The following is a 16525-nucleotide window of genomic DNA, read 5'->3' as shown; positions in this document are numbered from 1 at the left end:
TCCAGTATAATGCCTGGTAACAGTACTGATAGTGGGCACCCTTGTCTTATTCCTGACTTTAGAGGGAATGTCTCTTTATTTCCCCATTAGGCTTGATGTTGGCTTTTGTGCTGACTCAAATGCATTATTACTTCATGTTAAATAAGTATCTATTCCTATTATATTGAACATTTTTATCCAAAATGGTTAATTTTAGCAAATGCACCACTGTCATAAAAAAAAACTCTTCCCACATTTAAAATGACTGAAATATTTTAATTCAACAAATGAAATACAGAAAAACAGTAGCTATAAAACCATGGAGATGATAACTTAATAACAAAAATGCTTTAAATTATACTATTTAAACTTCCTTCATCACTATTTAAATTTCACTCATTATATTAGTATAATACCTCATCTCAGCATCTGCAATTTTAACAAATGCTTGGAAAGTTTTTTGTTCAGAAACAGATGCTGGTCTGACAGAAACACATTTGAAAATATTCTTTTTCTGGTCATAATTTCCAACACACCTATGAACTCGGCCTCTAATCAGTCTTGGAAGTTCACGATCCTGTTTTTAAAAAAATAAATATCAATAGTTATTTTTTTACTTCATCTGAATTTCAATTTTTTGAAACTAAAAATATAATCAACTAAGTATCAATCACCTCAAAATGCTGTAATTCCCTCAGCTGACTTAGAGCCCCACGGCTGACAAGACCATAATAGCTGGGCATATAGGGGTGCCCTGTCACAGAGGAAAGACCTTCACTTGCGTAGGGCTCCTTACAAGCTGGTGAGCTATTGCTTCTTAAAAGACTGAATAATTCCCACTGTAATGGCACATGAATTATTCATTTCTATTAGACTGCTAGAGTTCCACTTTTAGTAGATGGTAGACCAGGTAGTTTAGGCCAAGTCTCTAGCTAAGAACAACTAGAATAACTGGATGAAATATTTATACCTTCTTGTAGACATTAGAGAGATACCAACGCAGTGGGGGAATACAGAGACACCCATTTGGGAGAAGACAGAGGTCCAGAATGCGGCCTGACATTTAGGGATGTTTCTCACTGAGGTTCTGTATCAAGTATAGTCAAGGCAGTTAAAAGTCTAAAAAACTGAGCACAGTTTTTGACAGGCTCCCAGGACCGAGAGATAAAAAACAGAGTCAGAGGTCCACAAGGAAAAGAGATTCTGGTCACTACCTCCACCATCACCCCAGCTTAGTTAGGACCCAAAAGGACCCATGCCTTAATGGGACTAGTAAAACAGGAAAAAAAAACAGTAATAGGAAAAACACAGCCAGCATCAATTCCTCTTAACCATGAATAAAATTATTCTGGAATTGCTTTCACCAAATGGTCATAAAAAGCAATAGCTATAAGGGGTAATATTGATAATTGCTAAAAGGACTATATTAAAATGAAGAATTTCTGTTCCTCAAAAGCTACCGTTAAGAAAAAGCAAACTATAGAGTATGAGAAAATATTTGCAAGACAAATAATGGACAAAAACTTGTACCCAGAATAGTTACAAAAACAAAAACAAACAAAAAAACAAAACCAAAACCAACTCCTCTAAATAAATAAGGACGAAACAATAACTCAATAGAAAAAAAGAATAAGAGGCCTGAACAGACTTTAAAGAAGGTATCTATGTGGCCAGTGAACATATATAAGGTGTTCAACCTCATTAGTCACTAGGGAATGTAAAGAAGTAAGACAGCACTAAACACCCCCTAGAATAGCTGAAACAAAAAAGACTGACAGTACTAAGTGTTGATAAGAATACAGAAAAACTAAAACTCACCTACACTGACTGTGAGTGTGTAAACTGGTACAACCCTTTGGAAAATTCTTTGGTGAATAACTACTATATTGGAATATACAGATACACAATGATACAGTGATTTTACTTCTAGGTAGATGCTCAGCAGAAATGCGTGCATATGCATGAAAAACATACAGAAGAATATTCCCAGAGCATTATTCCTAACAGCAAAAAATCTGGAAACAACTCAGATGCCACCAACAGTAGGAGAGAAAATTAAATTGTTTTACAACAGAATACTGTACATAGAAATATAAATAAGTAGGCTATAGCTACATGCAACAACACAGATGAATTTTACAAACATTGTGTTGAGGGAAAGACATAAAAGATGTACCATATAATATTATTTATATAAAGTTCAAAACTAAGCAGAATTAATTTGTGATATTAAAAGTCAGGATAGTAGTTACTTTTAGGTAGAGACAGGAGATAGATAGTGTGAGGAGACACAAGGATACATAGGGTGACAATATTCTATTTCTTAACCTTGGTAATGTTCACTTTGTGACACTTCACAGATACTTCATAGAACTGCACAATTATGATTTTTACACTTTTAGGTATATATTATACTTCAATAAAAAATTTTAAGCTTATCAGACTAGAGAAAACTAAGTATTAAAAATATTACAGAAATTAATAACATAATTACTATTTCTTGATCATCTACTCTATGTCAAATGCTATACATTCAAGTTTTATCATCTTATCTCCAAAATAACCTTTCAAAGTAGGAATTAGTCTCCCCATTTCACAGATTAAAAAAACTCGTAAAGTTGAAGTAGCTTTACTCAAGGTCATAAAACTAGTAAATGGTGGGAGTAAAAACTGGAATCCAAGTCTGATTTTGGAATCAAGGACAAGTTCAGAATTAATACCCAACTCTTCTATAATGTATGTAAGTTAAAAGTCTGCAGCCTCCTTTGTGATCTCCACCCTCCTTTGTCACCCTCAGCCTTCTTTGTCACAAAGAGTCTTTTCTATATCCCAACCCACTCTTTGACTTCTTCAATTTTAAAGCCACTATCCTCACCCCCATCACTTACTGACTCCAGGCTCTGGTAATTATAAACTACTTGCAGTTTCCTCTACAATCCACGCTCTCTCTTAGCATATGCTGCCCTCCCATCTTACAATGCACTCCTCACGCTTCTCCCCTCCCCCAACACACTCTGGCTTTACTAGTCTTTAAATATGTAAGATAAGACAGGTTACTGCATTCTTCAAAAATTGATCTGCCCCATCCTTCCTATCTACTTCTATAGCACACTGCACATTCCTCTATTATACCATTTATCATGCCACGGTTTAACATTTATGTAAGTCTCTCTACCTGAGATTGTAATAAACTCTTTGAAAGAAAGCTATTTAGCACTTATACTCCATTTTGTATCCTTTGTATCTAGCACAGCACCTGGCAGGTGCAGGTAGGTTCTCTAGATTAGCTAAACAAATAAACTTTAATGTCAGAACTAAAACCAAACAAAATGCTGAAAGTACTACTAAATTGTTAACAGAATTTCTACTGCAATGTAATTACAGCCTACATTTGTATGTTTTGTTGGCACAGGCTTTGCAAAGAATATTTAAACAAATACTCACGATTTCGTAAAATACACAAGGCAGAGTATTTTTCCCGTCTCTCATAAGGAAAGTCTTTGAATAATACGGACCAGGTGTAACAGCTGAATCAAGAACAGCTAAGCAACATTAAAATGGAGGGGGGGGGGGGGAGAAACAGTTGGTAAATGTAAATAAAACTTAACAGTGAGAAGTGACATTTAAATACTATTCCTACACCAAGCTCTCCTACTTTTATTTATACAATAATAAAGACAACACTTTAAGAGGGAATGACATTTCTGAAACTGCTTTATACCAAGGAAAGCAAAATTTTTGGCCTTGTCTAACTCAGGAACAGGTTATGTGCAAAAGTTCATACCATTGATAATATTTGGCCATTTGATGCTTTTTTCTTATGGTGTGTTCTATAGAGTGGTTAAATCCTCAGACCACTCTATATTATAATAATAAAATACAAAAATATAATGAATAAGCATCATGGTTTAATGAAGTAAAAAACACTGAATTAGAATCAGAAATCATTTATTTGCATTCCAGTTCAACTTAACTAAATTGAGCACATTGTTTAACCTCTTTCAAATCTGTTTCATATAAAATGCAAATAATATTTCATGTTTATTTCAATAAATTATCAAATGAGAGCATTATTCATTCTTTAATAACCACCTGTTGAGTACTGACAGTGAACATTTGTTATTTTGAGGTCAGTCTCCATTCCCCCTAATAATACCCAGATTTTCCTTTAGGAAACCTCTGCTATGTCATTCTTAGCCATATGATTTGGATAGGATCTGACCGACCCACAGATCCAGGAGACTAATTTATTTTTTTTTTAATTTTTTTTTTATTGCTTTTATTTATTTTTTAGACAGAGAGAGACAGAGTATGAGCAGGGGAGGGGCAGAGAGAGAGGGAGACACAGAATCTGAAGCAGTGTCCAGGCTCTGAGCTGTCAGCACAGAGCCCGACGTGGGGCTTGAACTCACAGACTGTGAGATCATGACCTGAGCTGAAGTCAGACGCTTAACTGACTGAGCCACCGAGGCGCCCCTCCAGGAGACTAATTTAACCCATCAGCATATCCCATTCCCAGCTACAGAGTTCAAGATTGGCTAGTCATTTGCTAGTTTCTGGAAAACACAAGGAGAAGGAACTATCAACAAATGTGACAGTGTGGTATAAGCATGTGTGGTACAGAAAATTTTGATAGTCATCTTAATACCAAAAGGAAAGAGTCAGAAGTGCTGGAGAGACCACATTTGGAGCTTCAGGATGAAGCCAACACTGTGATAGGACATAAAGATGGCTAAAATCAAAAACATAATTCTAGATGAAAATTAATACATGTATTTTAAAACACATAGAGCAAAAAATATAAATTGTGAAATCAGATGTGCATAGTAAAATTATAAAAGCATGGACAGGAAAGATACCACAGGGATTATCTCTAGAGAAGAAGAAACAAGGATGGGGGCTTCAAATAGATCTATAACATAGGTATGTGGATATTTATATTCTCTATTTTTCTATATATTTAGAATATTAAATAATTTAAACAGTATTAAATATTTATTTTATTTGAATTAAAAGAAATATGTTTTGAGTCTCTATTTCTTGTTTATCTCTTCATTCTAGGTAAAATCAAATTCTGGAAACATTCTAAAAACTTTTAAGTAATAATTTAAGAAACAGATTAATCATACGGTGTTTTCTCCTATCACTAAAGGATTCTTCATAGATGTTCTTTTAGAGTATTTAAAATATGATTTAACTATATATGAAATTACTACTGGATTTAGTATAATATAGTACAAAGAACACCAGATTGAGAATAAAGGAGATTTGGTTTTTAGATCCCTTTCTGCAGCTAACTTGCTTTGTTATAGTCAAATGAATTGCCCCATTTCTTCACCTACCTCAAGGATTAACTTAGAGCCCTTGTAACAATCTTTCCAGTTTTAACATTATAAATCAGAAGAATATTACCATAAATAACCAAATACATCTTAAGTCACCCAAATCAATGACAAATTCAGGAATTGAAGAAAATCCTAATAAAACATAATCTCCTTTTGCAAATTTTATTTTTCTTTAAGGTTCCCTAGGTATTCCTATTGACATTCAAAATTATCGTCCAAATAGTATTACTGAGGTTTTTTGAAGTACCATACCTACCCAATATTTCAAAAAGAAGTACAGTTTTCTGTGCATGTTCACACCAGTACTTCATGCTTTCAATCACTGCAGATATAATTCTTAAAGAATTATCTTTTTCCTTAAGCTTTAACTGATACAATGAGTCTTCCTTTTGAAAAAATAAAAACACAGCATTAGAAAATCCTTTCATTTTTTTTTCATCATACTCTTTCATTGTCCATGTTAAAGATTCTAGGTCCCCAGGCATAAAATGTGTAATATATGCAACAAAACCCACTACTGATAATTTTAGTACAGTTATTCCCCTAAATTAAAGACATCATTAGCACTTTATAGCAGGAGAAACTAGGATTACTTAGAGACCATTAATCAAGAAGAGAATTATTTATATGAACATTCATCACTCATTTATTCACTGAGTATTTTTAAAGCAAAGAATTATTCATGTGGACATTCATTCGTTTACTTGTTTTTAAAGAATCGTGTGCCAATCCTGTGACAAACACAGGTGAGTAAAACACAATTCCTTTCCCTAACGTGTTAATACTCTAAGAGGGGAGCCAGACACATTCACTCATTCATTACAAAAGTACTCATTGGCAGTTACTATGCACCAAATATTGTTAATGAGGAAACAACACTGAACAAAACAGACAAGATATCTACCCTCACAGATTCTGCCATCTAATGGACGATCCAGAAAATAAACAAATAAATACATAATTGAATGTCAGGAATTGATATATCCTATGCATTTTTTAAAAACAGGGTAAAAGGATAAAGACAGACAGGAATTATTAAATACATTGATGAAATGAGGACTGAGGAACACTAAAGTATAAAGTCCCTGAGATGGAAATTGTGTTTGGCATTTTAAAAAATCAACTAAGAATACAGTGTGTTAAGTTATTAATTTGGGGGGGAGGGTACTTTCCTTTGTGAGGGTGGGGACACATCAAAGAACAACTGATGGGACTTTTTTTCCAACTACAATTACCTTCTTTCTCCTCCTCTTCGTAACCAAAATACCAATGCCTCCCATTGAGAGCTACTGCCATAATGAACAACTGTTACTAAGGTAAACTATGTCATATCATTCTTGTATGTATACAAGGAAACATAAGGTTGAAAGCCACTGTGATATATGCTATATTAGTCAGATTTCTAGCAAAAAAAAAAAAAAAACTTTCTGTTGAAAAGACTTCTTACGAGTGTATGTACAGAACAAGCACAGGGTACTTAAGCCCTCAAAGACTAACAACAATAAGAAACTACTGTCACTCCTAGGCTGAAAGGACAAAGGGATGAAATAAAATTACCACACCTGTGAAAGGTGGACTCATGGAGGGGCTGTATCATTTAGGATCAGCTACTGACTATGACACAACATTTAAACAGGGAGAAAATGGGAAACCCCAAACTTTCTCCCCACCCTCTAATTTCCTGCCAGTGACCCCAACTGGCTGATCCTAACAGGAGCTAGCCTAGGGACCTCAGGATGCTGTACTGTGTAGGACAATTCAGCCTTCCAAAACACAGACAAGAGTGGAGTGTAAAGAATCTACTGAGCCAGGGCACAAGGGAAGGAAGGTAGTGAACAACCAGCACATAGAATATACTAAAGATATTTACAAAGAACAATTAGAGCAAAGAGTGGTGATAGGAGGAAATAAGGCTGAGGTACAGATATAGAGAAAAATATACAGAGCGCATATCATGGTCAGAGAATTGTGAAGGGTCTGAAATGGCTAGTGTATTGGAGAATTAGTAGATTATGGAATACGAAACTGGAAAGGTACAATAAATTCTGACTTGCAGTCCAAATCTATCCTGCTATTTTTGTAAATTTTCATTGGAACACAGCCAAGCCTATTCATTTATGTACTGTCTACGGCTGCTTGCAAGCTACAAAGGCAGAGTTGAGTGGTATAGCTAAGAGACTATATGACCCATAAAGTAAAAAATATTTACTATCTGGCCCTTTAAGGAAGAACTTTGAGAATTTCTATAAGTAATGGATAAACTCATCATCCCAACAATCAATAAATAGTGAAATTCAGAACCCGGTAAGATACTCTAAAGCAACCATGAACAGGAGCGGCCATTCACAACCTCTAAGAAAATATTTTGGAAATGAACATTCATCCACTCCAATGGAACTAGATATTTGTGTTAACCAAGAAATGCATGCCATGGGATTGATTTTAAATGCTCTTATCGCTGTAAACTTCTAAATATTTATCTCATTTTTTAAATGTAAGTACAAAAATGTAAATAATTCATATTTAAAAGTTTACCTTGAGAGTGCTTTCTTCTGGAATATAATCCAACATTTTCTTCTTAAATTGGTTTTGTTGAAAATTAGACTTAAATGCCTGTAATGCACTGTTTTTGTCTAGACCTCTCATTGTGGAGCCAGGTATTTTTGATGAATGTGTTTCTCTGAGTACTTCAGTTTCTCTTTGATGAGATGAGTTAGGAGGTTCGGATATTTTCAACTGTTTCTGTTGTTGAGCTCCCCAACTCCCTGGACAAGAATTTATTCTATCATTTGCCACTAAGTTTGTCCTTTCACATTGAGGCCTAAAATCATTTCTATCCCAAGTTTTCCAGCTAGTATTTTTGTTGTCATCTCTGTAGCTGTAATAGTTTAAAATTAATATTAGTTTTTATTTCTATATACTTTTCCTTTTAAAAAATTAATAGTGAAAAATTGTGGTTTATAAAGTACCTTGTAACTACTGACTAGTTGGAAATTCCAAATACATTATCATAACAACTCTACAATATATTATACCTCTCTTTTTAGGTGAGGAAACTGAGGGACAAAACAACTTGCGTGAAGTTATATAGCAAGTTACTATCAATCTGGAACCCAGAGAATCCTACTCTCCCCACGCAGATTCCAGTGCTATAAAGTATATTTTTAAACCATATAAGCCTTCATATGACAGTGGTTGTCTCTGAGTGTAAGATTTTAAGGACATTTTCTTGCTTCTTTATATATTTATTTTTAAATTTTCTACAAAGTAAAATTTTTACAAGTTAAACTATGGCTTATAGATGATTCTAAATAACGAGAATAAATATAGGCAGTATAGGTAACTATTTAATTAGAAATTTTGTACTTTTACTACATAGCTTAAAAGCCCAACTTATGAATCTGTTGCAGGATTTTATTATATTAATCTAAGGGAGTTGGATCAATTTAATCTATGAGGAGATCAGAACTGATGAGAACATAATGTTAATGAGGCCAAAATCAAAAGTATAATTTCTGAGCATACTAGTTAAGAGTTCCACAAGGAGAAACTAGTCCAGGTCACAAATTCTCATTTCTGAATAATTCTTCTGAAAATATCACCAGGATCACAAGGGGGCAAATAACACAACTCATCCCTCGTTAGAGAAAATAATCCAAGAAAAGGTCCTGGTTTCCTAGAGACCAGGCACAAGTCCAGACTGTATGGGGCCTGAAGCTTGTATGATGTGAAGAGGTTTCTCAAGTAAATTAGGTGCAAAAGTAGGTATGAAAATAATGAGAAAAGAAATCACAAATAATTACAAAATTTTAAAAGGTGATAAATATCGCAAACATCACAATATCCAGGAAAAAATGTTATTGGCATTTTTATTAGTTAATTGTCTGATACACCTCTATAAAACTTTTCCTACATCGATCACCTCCTCATATGACAGCAATTTTATTTCCAATAGTGAGAACAGAAACATAATTTTGTCTTTCCATGACTATGGGATAACTTGTATTACTCAGTTTAGAAAAGTTTCTTTCAGCTTCCCAGCTCCTTACTGCTAAACAACACATCTGCAACCTGCTCCAATGCTTTTGTCTAGGAGGTGCTCCTGGCCTGGGGACAAGCCCTGGAAAAACTACAGTCCTAGGTGAGCCCACACAGTTGGTTATTATTAAGTATAAAAATTTTCTAAATGTAATTTTGTCTAGGCAAGGACAAAGAGATGAAGGAGGAGGGAAAGAAGGGGAGGAGGAGAAGGGAAGGAGAAAAAGAAAGAGAAATCTTAAGTAAACTCACCTCCAACCACTCTTGCTTCTTTCAGTATTTGATTGAATAGACTGAATAGACTTAGACATAGAATCTTGACTTCTCAGGGGAGGAGAAACTGAATGTGGCATTTGCCTTTAAAGGAAACATGTCTTATAAATATTAGTAGTTTGTTTCCAAATTGAGAAACGTAAAATGTACACAGAAAAATGACATCAGTCAATAATAGACACACACAGTCACTAGTGTCCATTTTTCCACATACCCTGTGTTCAGTGTTTTCACTAAAGGAGGCAACTCTGGATTCACAGCTTCCCAGGCCCAATCTCAAAAGATATAAATAACATAGATAAAAGTAAGATAGGTAACATTTTTAAAAAATAATTATTTCATACTTATTTAATTCGTGGGAAACTAAAGGCCTGAATAAGCAGTGGACTTGAAGATATGTATGTGTTCTTTAATAGCATTGTTGTGGAATTTGTCACAGCCTGCCTTATTAATTTTTATAGATGTCTTTCTTCTCCACTGTATTTTAAACAAGGATAATAGTTTAATCTGTATCTTTTCCACAATCAATCCTAGTATATATAGTACCTTGTATTTTGTAACATGAATTCAGCGTAATCAATGTTTCTTAAACTTTTTTGACCCCAACCCACAGCAAAAAATGCATTATAGCCCAGGGGCACCTGGGTGGCTCAGTAGGTTAACCGCCAAACTCTTGATTTCAGCTCAGGTCATGATCTCATGGTTTGTTAGTTTGAGCCCCGCATCAGGCTCTGGGCTGACAGCGTGGAGCCTGCTTGGGGTTCTCTCTCCCGCTCTCTCTGCCCCTCCCCTGCTTGTGCGTGCTCTCTCTCTCTCTCTCAAAATAAATAAATAACTTGAAATAAAACTACATCATAGCCCAGAACATATATCTATATCTATATCTATATATATACACACACACACACACACATATATATACACATACACATGGTATGCATGTGTGTGCAGGAGAGAAAGGAGAGAGAACATAAAACTGCACCATCAACTTGTATCCTTACTATCTGTGATGCACTCTCATATTTTCTATTCTACTTTATTCTCTTCTATTTCCTTCTTTAAAGATTAACTTTTTCCCAATCGGACTAATGGATCAAGACACAAATTTGAAAATCACTGATCTAGTCCTATCTTTTACCCAGTATAAGAATCTTATAGATCTCTGACAGATTGTAATCCTGGTCAGAGTTTGGACAGTTCAGTACTTCAGGAGGATGAACATTTCCCTATGGAGTAGCTCCAAATGCTGTTATTTTTCAAGGCCAACATTCATGCTATTTATAAAAATATTTTAAACGTCAGAGAAATTTTTTAGATGGCAGAGGATGACCAGATAAATGCCCATTTATGTATATCCATATGAATTTTTATCTTTTATCCATAAAAATGAGAGTAATATAAAATTCCTATTTTAAATTCCTCAAACATGAAAGAAAATAATTACAGCTTAGAAGCAGACTCAGTAAGGCCTATGGTAGCACATTGGATGAAATTAACAAATATATATATTTTATATTTATATGTGGCTATATATATAAAGAGATTTTAAAATTCCAGTTGCAAAAGAGCCTATTAAAGATTTTTAAAGTATCCTCAAAATTATATAAATGTATATAACCAGCATATACCAAGTATATTTCAGAATACCTGCCTATCCATGCCTTCTTCTTAAGAGAAATAAAAAGTCAGCAAACATTAAGACCTCTCTGCACCCACCACCACAGCTAATTGTTACAGAGATGAGAGGCCTAATCATAAAGCTAAACCAGAATTTTAATGACCTCACTGAAAAAGATGTGCTGAACCAAAGGCTCTCTGTCTCTAGAATTTAATCAAAAGATACAGAAGGCAGTCAACAGTAGACTCTGAAAACTAGAACTAAAAAGGCTATGTTAACTCCCAGCAAGGGCAATTCAGTTCATGGGCTAGTTGAAGCTATAAGGAAGCCAACTGGATGAGAGAAATGAAGCATCAAATGAAGAAAGGCAAAAATGCTAAGAGAAGAGAAAAAAGCCAAGCAGCAGAAATGTTAGGCTTCTACCCTGCTACCCCCATTTTTCCTGTGTTCACATGCATACTTATCCCTATTCCTGAGGCAACTTGAGTTTCTCCATTCTTTATCACCACATGCCTAACACACAATATCCATGTATCTTGAAAAAGAAAAACACAAATCTTTACAATGTGGGTTACAACTTCATTAGAACAAAGGCTCCAGATCTAAGATACTCCATTTAAATGCTAAGCCATCCTTGTAGACAAGGAAACTCAAACTACTGTACTGGAATGTTCAGAAAGAGCCAAGTAATCCCTGTATTTGGATGGTGGAAAGAAGAAAAAGTAAACTTTCTATTTCCATTATAAAAAAATAAAAATGGTAATTTTCTATAATCTTCATTCTTATTTTCACCTTATTTTCTTACCTGTTGGTAAAGGAGGGAAGTCATAACTGTCAGAAGCAGTACTGATACTTGGATCATTTGTAAGTGGATTAGAGGTTAATGGCTGTCTATTCCTCTTTTTCTGATTGAACAATGGTACAGGCAAACAGCCTAAATTAAATATATCAATAAATTAGTACATAATAGGCAAATAGTCGATCTAGTTATAGAGTAACTGTATAATATACAACTTGAATTTGTCTACTTCTGTATGTTAATTTTATATTTATTATAGATATATTTCTACATCTTTGGATTGATTTTTACATTCTTTTTAAGATCCCAAATAGCCTCATTTGTCTCTACAAAAACTCCTTTCTTGTTCTACATTAACACTGACTTAATTCCTCTTGTTTGGAAGTAATTCCCATCTCCTTCCTTACCCCCTGACCCTTTCTAAATCCACTTTTTGTTTTCCTTATTTCCCTCCTGTGCTTGCTTATTACCATGTCAACTGGAGGGGATCCTTTAAATACAACAGAGGTGAGGGAGAACCAAACTTTGATCCCTGCTTTCCAAAACCCTAACCACTCTTTAGACTATGATAGCACACTCTGTAGGGCCACAGTTCTCATTTGACTAAGATTTACACAGACTTGTGCTTAACATGCCAGCTCCTAGACCCCACTGTCATAGATTTTATTTCAGCAGATTTAGTTTGGAATCCAAAACTCTACAATTTTAACAAGCACTCCAATTGTCTCTAATGCATATTGTCTGTGGGTCACTTTTAGAACGCCTTAAAGTGATAATATCCAGTCCACATGAGAATAAATAAATATTACCTCCAAGCTATCCAGATGGGAGGCCTGGGATCTCAAGTCAAGCCAAGAGTTAGAATTTATAAACACTAAAACTAGAAGGGATCTCAGAGCAAAAAAGGGATCCAAAAAGCTTGCACGGTGCCACAACAGAACCTAAGGTTCCCAAATCTCAATTCAGGTATCTTGCCACTAGACCATACTCTAGCTGGTCCATCAACATGTACTATGGGAGAATATAGTCTCTGTGATAACTATCTGATGAAAAGCTGGGAAAATTATGTGAGCTCTGAAATCAGACTGCGTGGGTTTGAATCACAACTTCAAAATATAAACTTGGGCAATTTCCTTAAACTCGTTGTGCTAATATGACATACATAGAGAGGCAGGATAATATAGTGATTAAGAGCACGGATGCTAGAGCCTAGCATCTAGAGCTAGATTCAAATGCTGGTTCTGCCACTTCATAAGTTACTGATTTAACCCTTCTGTGCCTTAGTTTCTCATCTGGAAAACAGGGATGTTAATAATAATGCCTATCCCAGAGGACCAGTGTAAAAATTAAATAAAATAATACATATAATGGCCAGAACACAGTACATCCAACAGCTATTACTATCTTCACTATGCATTATCACCATTTCCCTGGTTCTCTTCATTTTTACCATCTGTCCTTTTACTAACTAATAAATTGGGAAAGAAGAAATGGTAAGGGAAGTTGTTACGGAGACAGAAGTGCTTCTGGAAATATTTTAAATAAGTAGGTCACAAATACAAATAGAAATAAGCCTATTTTTTTGTTTTCAGTTTAAAAATGCAGAACAACTCAAACACATAAGGTTTGTAGAAAGAACACTAGAGTAAATCCAGGAAAGTTTCATTTTACTCCCACTTCTGTCACTATTTTGCCTTGAGTAAGTTATCTTACTTCTTTGCACCTAAAAGAGGTTAGACTATATGTTCAGTCTTCCTTAAAGTTCCTTCCAAAATGTTCCCTCTATAAACTACACAAGATTTACATAGAATATAAAAATATAGAAAATTTAAAAATAAAAGTTGTTCAATACCTGCTGTACTTCGAGTTGAATTTTCATTTAGGTTTCTCTTCATTTCCTTCAATATTAAAATCTGTAACTTTGTCTTTAGCACTCCAAATTTACAAATGAAGTTGTCTGACTAAACCTTCCAAGAAATATGCAATTCACATTATATCAACAAAAAAATCAAATTCTCAGCCTACTAATTACTGAAATTTTGATTTAACACTATGGCTTCAAAATAAGGTAAACACTTTACAGAACCCTGCTTCCTGAATAAGAATTTACAACATGATCCATTTTTCCAACTCTGTTCAAAATTGGTTACGACTGAGGTGGCTATAACCTTGCTGCCTAAACATACATTTTTTTTTTTCCACACAGTCCACATAACATGTTTCACAACCAAAAACCCACAATGAAGATTCTGAACCAGATTTATAAAAGAGGGAAATGGCTACAACACTGGCAAACTGATATGCTCGCAAGGCCAGGGAGGAAACCTACACAAGTGAACTAACCACGTGAGAACACGCTCCAACTCACTTTAAAACACTGTGCAGATCACTTGCTTTGGCCATTAACTGGAGATCCCTGTATTACAGAATACCAAAGACTAAGGCCTCAATATCCAGATTAATTGCAATAATAAATTTCTACTCAATCTATATAATTTCAACAAGTGAAACAAGGTTTTTCTTTGTTTTTTCTTCTACAACAAAATTTGTTGCAATTTTTTTCCATGTTTAGCCTCCTCCTAATATATTTCAATCCCAATTTAATGCAACAAACACCTATTACATGAAAAGGCAAAATACAAACCTAAATAAGGTAATCTCTGCTCCTAAATTCATTATCCAGTGAGGAAACAACTAAGTAACACCGCAAATCATACTGAGGTAAACAAATTTCCAAATATCACTTAAAGAAATAAAAATGGGGAAACATAAGGGCAGGGACTTCCTCTGCTTTGTTTCCAAATCTTGGGCTTGAAGCCGGATATCGCGGGCCCTTTAGAAAATATTCTTGATGTCATTCTAGGAAGCAGAACTGAGGTTACGACGTTTTCTCCGCACAGAAATACCAACGCAACTCACACCATGAACCTAGAGTGGGGCTTATAAAGGTCATTACGTTTCTGAGTGCCATGCAAACAAAATCAACAAAAATGAGACATCCTCCCCCAGACCAGAGGGCCGGGGACCCTGAGGTGCCCCCACCCCAGCTTCTATGGACTCTAACGGCAGTTAGGTGGTTGGCAGCGTCGACATGCAAAAAGTTTGTTCAGTCAACACACACACACACACAGCCCCCAAAGACCACTAGCTCAAATGGAGGCAAGGAGGGCCTATTTTGGCCACCCCTGGGCGGTCCAGTCAGGCCTACATTCTCTTTCCAACCACCTCTCCTGACCCAGGGACTGGGGCAGTTTGGTAACTAGAGACAATACACTCTTTCCCTTCTTGGCCCTCGGGCCAACACGACACGCAACTTTAACCCTCAGGCTCCCAACCCCCAACAACTATCACCCGTTCACTTCGCTCCGTCGTCGTCGACGTCGCCAACACAGCCCAGTCAGCTACCGCTGACTTCCCGGCCTCTGAAGAAGCGCGAGAAGTCGAGCTTTGCGCAAGCGCACCTGCACCCGCGCCGCCCACTGCGCAGGCGCAGGAGCCACCCGCCTCTGGGGCTCGGGTGCTGTGGCATAATCCTTTCAGTGGACGGTGAGAAAAAGATGTTCACGCGCCTGTCCTTCCTGCTCGCAGCTGTGAGGTACGAGGCGCCGGATGGCTCTAGGGACGAGCCGTTCTAGTCACCGCTGAGACGTACCCACGACTGGTGGCCCAACACTCCTCTTTACCCTTTCCCCAGCGCACACATTTTTTTAGGTTCTAAAACCTAAAACGTTTGTAAGACATTGGAGGTTCGCCTAGAAGAGAATAACAAGGCCTCGAGCCTGAAAAGCAGGTCATAAGGTTTGTTTGACTTTGCTTCGTGTGGGCTGGGAATTAGTCATCTGGCGGCTGGCTGGCTGCAGCGCTGAGGCCCCTGGAGAGCTGAGGCCCCGGTTAAGAGGAGGGCCCTGCAACTCTAAGAGCAGGGACTGCACTGTGCGAGAGCTCAGTGGAGGGAAAGGGTGTTCAAGGCCCGGGAGAGGAAATGGAATGCCGCAATGACCCGGAACTCTGGCGCTGGCCAGACGCCTCTGATCTTGGCCCTCTGATCTTGGGCAAGTTCTTTACCCCCTCTATACCTACACTTCTCTTCTCAGTAAAGCAGGTATAACTATTTACTCAGTTCCCCTAAAACTATTAAAAGAGAAAAGTGAACAGCCCTGGGGCACAGTAAATGCTCGGTAAATGTTAGCCCGTAATCAATAACAGTAGCTACCATTCACTGAGTCCTTACTATAGGCCAGGAATAGTAATTCTAGCTCTGTCTGAAGTCAAAGGCCATGTTATGTTGTTACTATATCTTCTGGCCATTTGAAGCCTGGGAGAGGTGAACAGAAATGTGCGGAGGGTCTACAGATGGAGGGAAGGTTGTTAGTACAGGCCTAGGACTTTGAGACCATGAAACATATTAGTACGGTTGACCCTTGAACGGCACAGTTTTCAACTGTACAGGTCCACTTATAGCTGGATTTTTTA

General features: G+C 36.4%; 1 protein-coding gene across 5 annotated transcripts; it reads right to left on the bottom strand.

Annotated features, from left to right (window-relative positions):
- Nucleotides 1-239: 239 nt before the first annotated feature.
- SPATA22 (spermatogenesis associated 22) lies at nucleotides 240-16239 on the bottom strand. Of its 5 annotated transcripts, none has more exons than XM_015085645.3 (9): nucleotides 15404-16227; nucleotides 13905-14019; nucleotides 12059-12187; nucleotides 9850-9910; nucleotides 9615-9719; nucleotides 7860-8202; nucleotides 5581-5710; nucleotides 3424-3521; nucleotides 245-556 (listed from the first exon to the last, which is right to left on the bottom strand). In XM_015085645.3, the coding sequence occupies exons 2-9, from the start codon at nucleotides 13945-13947 to the stop codon at nucleotides 365-367; spliced, it is 1101 nt and encodes a 366-aa protein (XP_014941131.1). In that variant the 5' UTR covers nucleotides 13948-14019; nucleotides 15404-16227; the 3' UTR covers nucleotides 245-364. The 5 variants fall into 5 exon arrangements, with proteins under 5 accessions (XP_053067889.1, XP_053067890.1, XP_014941131.1 ...); XM_015085648.3 differs by having other exon boundaries at nucleotides 13905-14013; XM_053211914.1 differs by lacking the exon at nucleotides 12059-12187 and having other exon boundaries at nucleotides 240-556; nucleotides 15404-16239.
- Between the last annotated feature and the right edge of the window lie 286 nt (nucleotides 16240-16525).

The sequence above is a fragment of the Acinonyx jubatus genome, chromosome E1 (genome assembly GCF_027475565.1).
Source record: "Acinonyx jubatus isolate Ajub_Pintada_27869175 chromosome E1, VMU_Ajub_asm_v1.0, whole genome shotgun sequence".
NCBI classification, from domain to species: Eukaryota; Metazoa; Chordata; class Mammalia; order Carnivora; family Felidae; genus Acinonyx; species Acinonyx jubatus.
Note: the sequence above shows the minus strand (reverse complement) of the source record. Positions and strands in the feature narration are given on the sequence as shown.

Excerpts from the sequence above, each read along its gene's own strand:
- SPATA22 (XM_015085645.3), bottom strand. The coding sequence starts at position 13,947 with ATGAAGAGAAACCTAAATGAAAATTCAACTCGAAGTACAGCAG. Across the intron at positions 3,522-5,580 it reads ACTTCTTTTTGAAATATTGG|CTGTTCTTGATTCAGCTGTT; the intron begins GTAGGTATGGTA and ends AATGTTGCTTAG. Across the intron at positions 557-3,423 it reads CTTGTGTATTTTACGAAATC|GATCGTGAACTTCCAAGACT; the intron begins GTGAGTATTTGT and ends TTTTAAAAACAG.